The sequence below is a fragment of the Neltuma alba genome, unplaced genomic scaffold, assembly GCF_004799145.2.
Source record: "Neltuma alba isolate B1F8T4 unplaced genomic scaffold, ASM479914v2 tig00005725_pilon, whole genome shotgun sequence".
NCBI classification, from domain to species: Eukaryota; Viridiplantae; Streptophyta; class Magnoliopsida; order Fabales; family Fabaceae; genus Neltuma; species Neltuma alba.
In genome coordinates, this window is record NW_021634208.1 from 167,244 (window position 1) to 180,896 (window position 13,653).

Genomic DNA, 13,653 nt, shown 5'->3' on the forward strand with positions numbered 1-13,653 from the left:
TCAATCGCTTTTATTGCTAGATCTGTGTAGCATTCTTAATTTATTAATAAAAAATTGCCAAAAACATTTCTAAAAACAAGTTTAATGATGATGGTGCTCAGTTTCCTCAAAATGAATTTAGTCATAAAAGAATAAGAGACGTGGCATTTTGTTTAAATAAATAAATTTAAATTGTTAAAATTTGAAGAATATTATTATAAATTAGATTTTCCCAATTTTTTTTTATAGTTGTAAAGTATTCAGATCGAATTTTAATGACTTAAATTTATGGCATCCTTTCTAAAAATAAAGTTTTTAATGGAAGACCTTTCCCAATTATTTTCTCTATATAAGGAGGCAAGGTTTTATATATTTCATTTAACATAAAACTGCCATGAGGCTGGGGAGAAAGTGGAAGTGCTGCTTTGTGTTGAAAATGGGTGAGAGAAGGGTTCATGAGTTGCTATCTCTGCATCTTCTTCTCAACTTCTTGCTGCTTTCTTTTGCAGCGGAATCAACATCCATGGAAGAAGATAGTAAGTCCTCTCTTATCAGTTTCTCTTCTTTCTCTTCACTGCAGAACTCTGTTTTGGAACCATCTTACACAATCCACCTTTATAAACTATCTATCTTTCATGAAAAAGTTGATGGAATATTGACTGATGTTTGAAGGTATTCAGTAAATTTAAGGGATCTGAACTTGTTGAACAAAAACTGATGCTTCTCATATGGCTTACAACTATGTACGTAGATGTATACGTTTGTGCTCTTTTAATTTTTTAACTTAATGTAAATAAGGAATAGAAGGTTGAAAAGATATTTTTTAAAATCAAGAAGAAAACTAAAATCTCGAATAAAATTACAGGATTAAATAGACTCCACTTTGTAACATCAGATTCTTCTCAAAGTCACACAGATGGCCATCTCAGCAAAGTTTTAGTTCTTTTTCTTTTTCTTTTTTTTGACAAAAGAGGGCTAGGCCCAACAAAACAAGATCAAGCCTCTGGGTATTCAGATTCCAAACTCCCCTGAATCAAAAGCCATCTCTTGATCTTATTGGGTGTTTGGATATCCTTTTCACAAATCAAGATAAACTCCTTTATATATTTACCTCATAGATGGTAAAATCACTTCTGAAACTATAGGTTGATTTTCATCTAAACACCTCCTGAGTCTTACATACCCAACTTACTTAAATTTTTTTCGGAAAAAAGAAAGGGGCAAAGATTTCAGATTCGAAGGGCAAGAGAGCACTTGAGAGGATTTAGAAAGTAAATTTTTTTGCAAGTGAATCGGCCAACTTGTTTTGCTGGAAAGTTGAAATAATACCTTCGATCCTAAATATAAGGATTAGTTAATAAATTTGAGTAGATGAAAAACATAAATTAAGTTAGTTATTTGTAATAAATATATATTGTTTTTCTTAAAATATCTTTGCTAATCAAGTATATTGACCATAACTAGAAGTATTTAATTTGTTTTGTCCCAACCTTGGTTCCTGTGAGTTGGGGATGGAACAAAAAATTTTTTTAAGATTGGACAAGTACAGGACAGGATGGGACAGGAACCATGACAGGATGAGATGAGGAATATGATCGTCCCACCTTAACATTTTAAAAAAATATTTATTAATAATTATTATTAGATTATTCAATTTACTTATTAATAATAATAATTATTATTATTTTTATAGTGATTTTTAACTCTTAAGTTGTAACATTCTCTCAATAAAACCTCCTTCCTTAATAAAATGATTCATAAAACCATTATATAGCGTTTTTTTTAACAATATTTCTTTAAATTATTGTTTTTATACCTTTTTCATAATATATAATTGAGCTTTCTTTGTAATTTTTTTATAATGTTTTTATCTTTAAAAGCTCAATGAAAAATAATTATTATAACATAACAAATTCATGCAAAAAATTATTTTTTTTAAAAAAAAGGGAAAACGGGACCTCTCGAGACAAAATTGGGACCGGACGGTACGTGACAAAAATCCTGTCCCATCCCGCGAACACTCTTTAGCTGTAAGTATCATTATTAGAAAGACTATTTTTTTAAAAAAAAGATAAATATAATAAATAAAGTAAATTAGGGTTTTATATTAAGAATTGAAATAAGAGTTTTTTTATTAAGGGGGTGTTTGGCTATTGCCAAAAGCACTTCTTAAAAGTATTTTTTTGCAAAACGAAACAAATTTCTTCATATATTTATTTTGTCAATAGTAAAAACACTTTTAAAATTATGATTTAGTTTTTATCCAAACACCTCATAATAACAGCAAGAGACGGGAGGTAGTAGCTTCTATATTTATATACCAGTCAACTCGTTATCCTCTAGATGATGATATCAATGTGCAGCAATTGGCATCTCTTCTTTAATGCAAGTATGAGGAGCTCCCTTGGATTTTATGCTAACTTGATTTTTTTAATAACTTGATTTTAATGTTTATTTAAACATGATCTTTTATTTTAAAAAATTAATATTGTTTTTGGATTGATTCAACTCAAATCACAAAAGCATCACACAGCATCTTTTTTTAATGATAGATTCTTTTCATTCCTTATTTAAAAGCATTATTTATGTCAAATCTTCCTCAACTTTTTCTTTTTTATGTAGGATTTTTTAAGATCCAAATGGTTTTGACTTTTGACAGAGTTCAGAATTTCAGATCATTTTAAAATAATTTTGATAAAATAATTAAAAAAATTAGGACCGAGATTTGACTAAGGCCAAAGGTCAAACAAGAAAAAAAAAATAAAGAAAAAATTTGAAGGAAATTCTTCCCCTCCACCATCTTGCAAGCATTGTAAAGAATCAATGACGGAAACCTACATTTGAATTCTTAACTGAGCATTGTGATGCAGTGAACGCCCTAGATTCTCTGAAGAACCTAATGCAAAACTTACCCCAAAGTTGGGAGGGTTCGGATCCTTGCAATGGCTGGGAGGGAATTTCCTGCACTGAGTCGCGTGTCACTTCCATGTAATGTCTCTATTCTCACTTGAATTTTCTTCCCAACTTTACTTCTTTTCTTGTGAAACTGAAACTTCATTGCAAGTATTTCAGAAAATTAGCAGGCATAGATTTAAATGGCCAGCTTTCTGCGGATATTGGATCGCTCTCTGAATTACGGGCTCTGTGAGTTTTTCACTCTTCGTTACGACTTCCATTTTCGGTTTTGGATGTCAATGTAACCACATGATCATGTTTCTAATCATTTCACGCTTGTTGTGAACTAAACATTTTCTACTTCAAGTGATAGGCATACCTTGTAATCATCATCTCTGGTTATCGTGCTGTTTGATTTCTTTATAAAAAAGTATCTAACTTTTAGAGATCTAAGATAAACATTTTACAAACTAAAAAGTATTATGTGTAGAGTTGCATGCATAACTTCGATCTCATTTGTTATTCCTCCTTTTGGTCATTAATATGGTTAACTCACTGGAGTAGATTAAAGATATTAGTTAAGTTAGTTATTTAAAATAAATAAATGTTTTTTCTAGCTTACTAATCACATGTATTAGCTAGAACTTCTATTTGATGAAGCCTTTAACATATGTAACTATTACAATGGCTGGAAAAAAAGAATAAATATGAGACAAAATTGATTAGTGCCTTATATTTAGGACTAAATTAAAAATCAAACTAGGTCTTATATTAAAGACCGAAGGCAGTCTCTTTTTCATGAAAAAGAATATCGCTGACTGGAAACCATGATGCAAACAGGGCGAGGTACGATATTATCTATCTAGTAGGGAGTAACGCCTACAACCTTCCTAAACTCGTGCTAATCAAGGCTCAGCATTATCAATCTCTGTCATCATCCACTACTCTATTATTTGTTATTCCCAATAATCTGAACATTGAGAAAATAAAGATTTTAGCTTAGTTTAACTTTTTTGAAGTCTTAACTTCTTGTTAAAATTACTGCAAAATGGTATTGTTATTATCATTATTATTATTATTTTTTAATTTGGTCTGAAATGGGTAATGTTTGTTGACCACTATTTAGTACCATATCTCAATTGAGTCGTGTATTGCATGGAGCTCGAGGCTCATGTAAACAATGCCGCTTGGTAGAGATTATTAAGATATAGCATGAATTTGTTGTATTCTTTTTATATCTTCTGATGGAACATGTTGAATAATTACACTTTGTCTATTTTGATCTCTATGGATCTTACCTCTATCCTCTGTGTATTAAAAAAGTAACCAGTTTTAATGCATGCACAGGTATATGTTTTACTTCTAATTTTCATATTTTGTAGGGATCTCTCTTACAATAAGAACCTAGGAGGACCACTTCCAAGAGAAATCGGAAATTTGAAGAAGCTGGAGGAATTGTAAGGAAGGATTGACTGTTGTTAGGATCATTACACAAACATGAATTTGTTTAATAAGAAATGATTAAGTACTCGATCTCTCATTTATGTTCCAGATTTATTGTCGGTTGTGGTTTCACTGGTCCTGTTCCAGATGAAATTGGATCATTACCAGAGCTTGCCTATTTGTAAGATTCTTTTTCTTTTTGTTTTTTTTTTAATCATTCTGTTATATAACAAAGATTATGTGAAAGGTAGGTTTTCTTTCAGGCATATATAATTTTCATTCAATCAAGGTTCTGTTTGTCTGGTAAGTGCTTTCACTTCAAGCTTTGTATATGACTCGATAAAGTTAAGCGCTCTATATATTTTGACTCAAGTTGAGCCTTGAACTTCAAAATTTTAATTTGATTGAGTGTGATCATGGGGCTACTATCAAAAGTAGGGCACGGGTTATGTTTGAATTTGTTGTTTTTATATTTAAATTCTTTCCATGGCTATACTTCACCTCTCATTTGTTGAGGTTAAATAAGTGAAGAATTGGTACGTTGTTAGTTAGTAATATGTTAAATTGTTAGTTCACCTTGGAAATCTTAATTACAATCCTTCTTAGTATATAATTAAGAGATAGATACATGTAAAATATATGTACAATTTGAATTTATATTTTCTCTGTGCCAATAGTTGAGCTCAGGATTGTAGTTCATTAATAACTGAAGGAAATATAGATTCTGTTGATATCTCTCATCTTAGTAGCTGTAAAAACTATGCTTCATTAATTTTTTTTTTTTTAATTGTTCTGCTATGACATTTGGTTGTCAAGGTAGACAAATTGAATCAGCAACTTCATGTTACAGATCTTTAAACTCAAACAGCTTTAGTGGAAGAATTCCAGCTTCCATTGGCAATCTATCAAAACTGCAATGGCTAGACTTAACTGATAATCAACTTGTTGGACCTATCCCTGTATCAAGTGGAGCTACTTCTGGTTTAGACATGCTGCACAATACACTGCACTTGTATGTCAGTTCTCCTCTGCAATAGTTTAGTGATGGTTTTTTTTTTTTTTTTTTACACAATAATGATCTATTTCATGTTATGTATCCTGACATATATTCATTGCCAAAAGTCATCTTGGGAACAACAACATCTCAGGAGCTATTCCTCCGGAACTTTTCAGCTCAAATATGGCACTGATACATTTGTAAGTGTCAGTATCTATTTCAGTTCAAATCTTTAAACTGTCAAGTGAAGGTTCATGAATAATTTTATTATATTCTCAAACACATCCTTCATTTGATGGCCCATTTGGCTCGAAGTGTGAACAAAGTATGGGTCCATCATACCTTATTTTCAGGCAAAATTTTAATCAAGAGAATGGGGTGCAGCAAGAGTCCCACTCTAAAAAGATTATGTGAAGAATTATTTAATTAAAAATAATAAGCTATCAATGGAAGGCCGATGAATATTATAATATTTTTTAACATTATGAACTATCCTAATTTTTGTCCTCTTAGCCATAAATATTCAATTATCAATTAGATATTACCATAAAAAATTGTTATTCAGCTTCTCCTAACTATAGGATGCGCTTGTCAGAAAGTGATGACTCACTATAGTACTTTTTGGGATAATATTCCTTTTATTTTCTTCTTTTTTCCCTTCCTGATCCATTGTTAATCAATAAATAAAATTACAAGATACTCCTTTGAACTTTGCTGAAACTACAGTGACCTCCGATCAGTTTTGCTAATTGTGCACCTAGCTGTCATTTTTGCATACAATGTAACATTCCCCGGAAAACTTGAGTGGCCGTAAAGAAGAAAGGGAAAGGAACACTTACATAATACTAAAACAGAGAATGAAAACTAGAGACATATTTGTTTATTTTATTTTTGTTCGCCTGCCAAGTTAAAAAAGCATATTTGTTTGGCAGGATCTTGGATAGCAATAAACTTACTGGCAACATTCCCAATACACTTGGACTTGCTCAAAATCTTACAGTGGTGTAAGTTTCCATATTATATCCTGCTCAAACTAATTCATAAACAGAAATATTCTTGGTGCATTTTTGCAGTAACATTCCTTTGCTGTCACAGGCGCTTGGAAAATAACTTTTTGACTGGCTCTGTACCTCAGGACCTAACACGCCTCCATAATGTTACAGACCTGTAAGATCATAAGCATCCTGCCAAATCAAATCGTGCTCATTTCATGTGTATTATTAGCATCTGCAGATGAAATTTTGTCATTGTTCATCAAGGTCCTCGATTTTATTTATGTTTGTCAGGATCATGTACAACAATAATCTGTCAGGTCCCATTCCAAACCTAAGTGGAATGACTTCTCTCCAGTACTTGTAAGTAAAGCGTATATCTCTTAAATGGTCCTTGAAGTTGTATCATCTCAATTTTAGTTCTCTGGAGTATTTTGTCTTCATGTTGGTGCTCTACCATGGCATGTTTAAGTGGCAGCTGAGCACCTAATGTTTGCATTAGCTTCACATTAGGCTTTGGTGCTCTTCTCTATTGATTGGATTTAACATAAGGACAACATTGAAGATAAAATACTGTTTGAAATACTAAAATGAAACCAGATTTCCTTGAGGACCAAATTTTCGTTTCAATTATTTTTGTGAAACTGGCTAAGTTTTTGAAATCATTCGTGTAGGGATATGAGCAACAATGACTTTGACCCATCTGAATTTCCATCGTGGCTTCAAAACTTACCACGTTTGAAATCACTGTATGTCTTTCTTATTTCACTTCTTGATCACATCAGTTCTGTGTGTGTTTGTAATTCAACAATCAAATGCTGTTAACCCTCCCCCCTTTTTTTTGGACAGAATAATGGGGAGTACGAATCTTGAAGGGAAGATTCCTGCTGCTTTCTTTAGTCTAGCCGATTTACAGACCGTGTAAGTGCCAAATTATCTATGCTCGTGATAATTGTGTTCATTATAGGAATAGTGTCATCCATGACAAATATTCCGCATGCGATCTTAGGGTTCTGAAGGACAATAAACTGAATGGAAGCCTAGAAATTGGCACCAACCACAGCAGACAACTGCAACTGATTGATTTGCAGAATAATCATATTGAGGATTTTAACAAACAATATGAAGCCTTTCGGATCACAATAATGTAAGCAATAGCTGTTAATGGTTCTGGTCGTTTTTCAATATTGTGTTGCATAGGTTATTTGATTATATCTGATGCAAAGTAAATTATGTAGAGTTTCCTTGAATTTTTCTGAAGTTAAATTGACGTCTTTTCTATTTTCAAATTCAATTTAAATTTCTCTAAATTTTGCTAATTAGGGTACCTCCCTTATACTCTGAACTACACGTACGGATGTGAAGCAAAAGGCAAAATATACACATCAGCCTCTAGTTTTCTTGACTTTACACCTAGTCATGCACTTTTTCTTTAAAAATCTTCACGAGCCTCCCCTGATAGTAGAATGGAAGCCTGTAATTAATTTCATCTAAAGTTAAAGAAGTTTTTGTAATTTACTCTTTTCTAGGGAAGGTTTGGGTAAATCTTGAAAATAAAAAGATACTATCTCTGATCCTTAATATAAGACCTCGTTTGATTTTTATTTTAGTTTAAATAAAAGACCTCAATCAACTTTTTCTCTCATATTTATATTTTTTTTTTCAAGGTAGTCCTTCTAATAATGGTAGTTCTACCTAATACACTTGATTAGTAAGGATATTTTAGGAAAGACAATATTTATTTATTACAACTAACTAACTTAACTTATTTCTTTAATCTTCTCAAATAAGCCAACTAACTCTTATATTTAGGACCGGAAGTAGTATCGTTTTAATTTTAACAATGTCACCGGAGGTCTTTGTTGGTTTTGGAAATAATAAAAGGTCTCAATAATTTCAACAATAATTGTGTGAGGTCCATGCAATATACTCTCATATTGTAAACAAGTTGTGCTTTTGGAATGGATTGGCATTCACAATGCCTATCTTTTCTTTCTTTTTTGTGCCTGCATGGATGAGTAATAACTGCAATTTTTTCAGACTCGTAGGCAACGCTGCTTGTTATGAAAGAGGTTCTGAAACAAGCACTCTCTGCACCATTCAGGACAAACCACCTTCAGAATTGACGAGGAACTGTTTTCCTGATAAATGCAGTAACCCATATCAGATTTCTAGTCCCAATTGCAAATGCGCATATCCGTATGTTGGAACTTTATCTTATAGAGCTCCTTCTTATATAAACATAACTGCCCTTGAGGAAAATCTTGTGAGAACATTCCAATCCCACCATCTACCTGTGGACTCTGTTTCTTTGATCAAGCCACCTTGCTCTCCATTTCAATGTTTTAAACTCACCGTACAAATCTTCCCTTCAGGCCAAGACCACTTCAATCAAACAATGATATCTGCAATGAGCGTTCTGCTAAGTAGCCTCAGTACAACTGAAGCATATACTTTCATTCTTGGTCTTGATAACTATGGTAATGTTAACTACTTTCAAACATTGGTTTCATTTATATTTTACTATTCTAATGGTTTCTAGCTTTCCAAAAAATTTATGAGCACATATAATTTCAAAGAAAATAATAATTTGGCCCTTATCTGTGAACCTCCATCTATGTGCCATGGGAAAAAAAACTTTATCATCTTAGCATTCAAATATGCAAATTTCTGCCAACTCAGCCCAGGGCAGCGATGAGATTTGAATCTTATCAAATTAAGAGCTTGAGAAGGGATTCTTAAGGGAGAGATATATAGAAGAGAAGGAGTGGGTAGAAAGAGAGAAAGTGACCCCTATTCTAACGCCAGCAGGCTGAATTAGGGTGAATTTTGAATATTCAATGTGTCAGGCAAGTCAACGTACTTTCATGACCCTCAAATGAAAGTTTAATGACAGGGGAGGACTAGACTAAGAGCTGATTAGAACTTTGAGGACTAACAGAGTAATTAAACATGTCATTTCATATTGAAAAAAGTATTGGTAATCCTCTATTCAGACTGTTTTGTGATAGTATCTTGCAATTTGTAAGGACTTGAAAGTTCAAGGAAATCATCAAACACCAGAATCATAATTGGAGCTGCAGTTGGAGGTTCTGTGTCGCTTGTGCTATTTCTCCTCGCAGGTGTTTATGCCCTTTGCCAAACAAGAAGAGCAGAAAAAGCGATGGAAGAAAGCAATCCATTTGGTCAGATAGCTTTATTCTATTCAGCACCTTAGTTGCTACTATGTCATATGCAATTTAGGTTTATCTGCATATTTGGCTTCACAAATGCAGGGAACTGGGATCTAAATGACCGCAGCAGCCCCAGACCTCAGTTACACGGAGCAAAGAGGTTCTCTTTCAAAGAACTTAACGAATACACGAACAATTTTTCACAAGCCAATGAGATTGGATCTGGGGGTTATGGGAAGGTATCGATCGTATTCTGGCTAAGAAATAGACACTAGCCTCTTAAATTCTAGAGGCCCCTTATTCTGGGACCGGTAGCATTGGTAAATCTAACGAAACCCCTAATGTGATACACAAAATGAAGTCATTGTTATTTGGAATCTTCTTACTATACTTGCGATAACATTGCAAAATCATCATGAATAAATTAACTGTGACGATACAACCAAGAACTGTTATATGAACAAGGTAGTGACAATGCTATTGTGCCTATGTTATATGTTTGTGCCTACCTTTTAATAGGTGAATGTCCGCAGGTTTATCGGGGAACTCTTCCCAGTGGACAACTGGTTGCAATAAAACGAGCTCAGAAACAATCAAATCTAGGGGTACTTCAGTTTAAAGCTGAGATTGAACTCCTTTCAAGAGTCCACCATAAGAATCTGGTTAGCCTTCTGGGATTCTGCTTCGAGAGAGGAGAACAAATGCTTGTTTATGAATTTGTTCCTAATGGAACCTTGAAGGATAGCATCTCAGGTAGAGGGTTCATCGATTTGGTATTGCTTAATTTTGAACCAATACTAAGTTGGATCGACATAACTGATTTGGCAAAATGGAACTCCTTGACTTCTCTATTTGGTTTTGGATTTTGATTGATTTAGTTTGTTTTGGTTCAGTTTAGTGTTCTTTTTTTCAATTTTTTTAAAAAATAATTTTAGTTAGACTTTTTGCTATTATAGGATATACAAATCAATCTCAAGAAAATTTTGGTAAAACAATACTCGAGAATATCATATCATTATTAGCTAAATGCGTTCTTCAATCGTGCACACACGCACATAACCAAATATAACGAAGTTAACTTGACAATTCAACTGATTATTTGGTTTTGGCGTGGGAACTAATTTCGGCTTCTTTTCTCCCCTTCAATTTTGTTTGGTTAAGTACCTGAAATAAACTAACTAGGTTATGATCTGTTCATATCCTTTCTTTTCACATGATGAAATCAAAAGCTTAAGCTGCTACTTGAAGGGTCAAGAATATTTCTTATCGTAACCTCTTTCAATGCGAATTGTCTATGCAGGGAAGTCCGGCATAAGATTGGACTGGGCTAGAAGGTTAAAAGTAGCCCTTGGTACTGCTAGGGGTTTGGCCTATCTCCATGAACATGCCAATCCTCCTGTTATACATAGAGACATTAAATCAACCAACATTTTGCTGGATGAACGCTTGAATGCAAAAGTTGCCGATTTTGGTCTTTCCAAGCCTATGGACAATTGTGAAAAAGATCACGTCACTACACAAGTTAAAGGAACAATGGTTAGTACAACATCCTCTAAACCTTTATACTATACAAAAAAAGCACAAGATAGAAAGAGACCGATCTCGTGCTTATCTAAATACTTTATCTATAATTAAATAATTATTCATTCTAAATTGTATGTTCCTTGAGAATATTAATAAAAGTATAACGCATCTATTAATCTTAGGCTAATTATGGTCTAGCTTCAACAGCATGTGTAGAACAGCTGTTTTTATTGAGTTTAGATATCACAACATATCTCCTTATTATATCTGAAATAAAGAGTTTTCTATAGAGTAGAATACTTGAAGAACTCCAAGAACATGACGCTCTTTTATTTGTAAATGGAGCATAATAATATGATGGAAGGCATATCATTGGCTCTAATTTATTTTGTTTTGGAGTAATATAGTGTTTAGTTCTGAAAGATATTCAGGTAACAATCTTACCGGAGAATTAGATGGCAATAAATTTTCTCTTTTTGAAAAATATTTTGGATCTTAGCAAATTCATCAAGTTCGTCACACAGGGCTACCTGGATCCGGATTATTACACGACTCAACAGTTGACTGAGAAAAGTGATGTTTATAGTTTTGGAGTGCTAATGTTGGAGCTAATAACTGCCAGAAAGCCAATACAAAGAGGGAAACATATTGTGAAAGTATTTCGGAGTACAATTGACAAGACGAAAAACTTGCATGGCCTTCAAGAAATTCTTGACCCAGCTCTTGGCTTAGGCTCTCCATTGAAGGAACTGGAGAATTTTGTTGATCTTGCAATGAACTGTGTTGAGGATTCAGGAGCAGACAGACCGACAATGAGCGATGTGGTGAAAGAAATAGAAAGCATGCTGAAATCTGCTGGTTTGAACTATATGCCTGAATCATCAGCGTCTAATTCAGCTAGCTTTGAGGAGGTAAATAATGTGACTACTTCCTCGCATGTTTGCAACAGTAATGAGTCTTTAGATTCGAGTTCATTATGCAATATTAGAAAGATTGAACCCAAGTAAATCTTCGACTCATGTTTGAACTGCAAGGCAACTTGTTTATCAAGTACTGCTAGACCAAAAAGGATCAAAAATAGAAAACAGTGTTTATTAAGAGTTTATAGTAGTCTAGAGAAGAGTTTGGAAAAGGTGAATTGTGTGTTTTTATTACAGAACTATCTAGCAAACATGTAAACAATGCACCTAAATTTCCTTTTCATCCTTCAAGTGATGTGTAAACTATTAGTCCTTGAACATATAGAATGAGGATTAATAATTTAATTTTGATGTATTTTGCTTGTTTAGTAATTCCTTTTATGTGTTCCTAAAATGGGAAGGGAATTATAATTTGAAAGAGGCATAGCTCTGTTTTGTGATGAATAATTGAATAAATTTCTTTTTTTCTTACAAGATGTTTAAATTATATACTGCTTTATTTTAACAATTTTGCATAAGTTTCTCTTAAACTTATTATAACATATTTAAATATAATATTCATTTCTTTTGTTAAAATATATTTTATTTGAAAATATATTTCTTGATGTTCTTAGTGCTTTTTGTGAATTTTTTTTATCATATCAAAAGTTATAAATTTTAAGGCTAAAATATGGAGTGCTTTTGATCCGTTAACTTTATACAATATTTTAATTTAATCCCTTAACTGTAAAAAATATACTTTTAGTCTTTTAACTCTAAAAAAATTGATGATATTTAGATCTTCAATATTAATAAGATATTTTTAAATATTAACATATTAATTTTAATTTTAAAAATAATTATGATTGTTACAGAAAATTATTATTTAAAATTAACAATTTTAAGATTAGAGAACTAAAAATACAATTTTAAGTCCAAAAATATAATTTTTAAAATTAGGGATCAAACTATAAATTTATATGAAGATAAATGACCCAATGCATACTTTAGCATAAATTTAACATATTTTAAATAAAAACCACATTTTTTCAGCTTTATGAATGATTTGAACTGTCAAGATAAATTATTTTTCTTTATAAATTATTTTTTTAGTTTTATAGATGATTCAAAATAGATTTTTTTTTAATGACAAGATTATTTTTCTTTTCCGTTGTTGGATCCATGTCCGATGTCGCCTTCACAGTCATAACCCGGAATACAGTGCCAACTGCCAACATGGCGAGAAATCAATAACGCGAGTGAGATGTTTTTTGAATTATGATCCTCTTGTACAGCATAATATTAAACATTTATTGACATTTTTTTTTGCCAACAAAAATTTATTGATATTTAATACAACATAGTACATATATTAATATGAATCGGATTGTATATGTTGCTTTTACATAAATCACTATTACATTAAAAATTTCTCTCTCCAAATGGATGCTCGTTTTCCTCAAATGAAATCTCACTCTTAATCCTAACCTATCCCTTCTCCGTAAGTGAGACTCAGGGAGTGTTTGGCAAAACCAAAACCACGGTTTCAGAATCACTTTTCCGCAAAACGAGGTAACCTCCTCCACATATTTACTTCGTAATCCGTAAAAGCACTTCTAAAACCATGGTTTAGTTTATATCCAAACACTCCCTCAAATAGGCTTTAAATATTAGGCCTTTCTTCGTATAGGAATTGGAGCCCAAAACCCAACTAATTGCCATAGCTTTTGGCATAATGGTTACACCAACAA

The 13,653-nt window shown here is 32.4% G+C and overlaps 1 protein-coding gene across 1 annotated transcript; it reads left to right on the top strand.

The window, feature by feature from the left end:
- Positions 1–365: 365 nt before the first annotated feature.
- Positions 366–12,278, top strand: LOC114748536 (probable leucine-rich repeat receptor-like protein kinase At5g49770). The gene is made up of 19 exons (XM_028936963.1): positions 366–515; positions 2,850–2,967; positions 3,052–3,123; positions 4,257–4,331; positions 4,427–4,498; positions 5,168–5,329; positions 5,440–5,514; positions 6,247–6,318; positions 6,410–6,481; positions 6,601–6,669; positions 6,981–7,055; positions 7,156–7,227; positions 7,316–7,453; positions 8,347–8,786; positions 9,336–9,491; positions 9,582–9,718; positions 10,013–10,232; positions 10,780–11,015; positions 11,528–12,278. Exons 1-19 carry the CDS (start codon positions 374–376, stop codon positions 12,008–12,010), a joined length of 2,886 nt encoding a protein of 961 aa, XP_028792796.1. The 5' UTR covers positions 366–373; the 3' UTR covers positions 12,011–12,278.
- The last annotated feature ends 1,375 nt before the right edge of the window (positions 12,279–13,653 follow it).

What these genes read in the sequence shown, in the direction of transcription:
- LOC114748536 (XM_028936963.1), top strand. Translation starts at nt 374, where the DNA reads ATGAGGCTGGGGAGAAAGTGGAAGTGCTGCTTTGTGTTGAAAATGGGT. An exon ending in CTAGCCGATTTACAGACCGT is followed by an intron (nt 7,228 to 7,315) that starts GTAAGTGCCAAA and finishes ATGCGATCTTAG; the next exon opens with GGTTCTGAAGGACAATAAAC. An exon ending in GATCTGGGGGTTATGGGAAG is followed by an intron (nt 9,719 to 10,012) that starts GTATCGATCGTA and finishes GAATGTCCGCAG; the next exon opens with GTTTATCGGGGAACTCTTCC.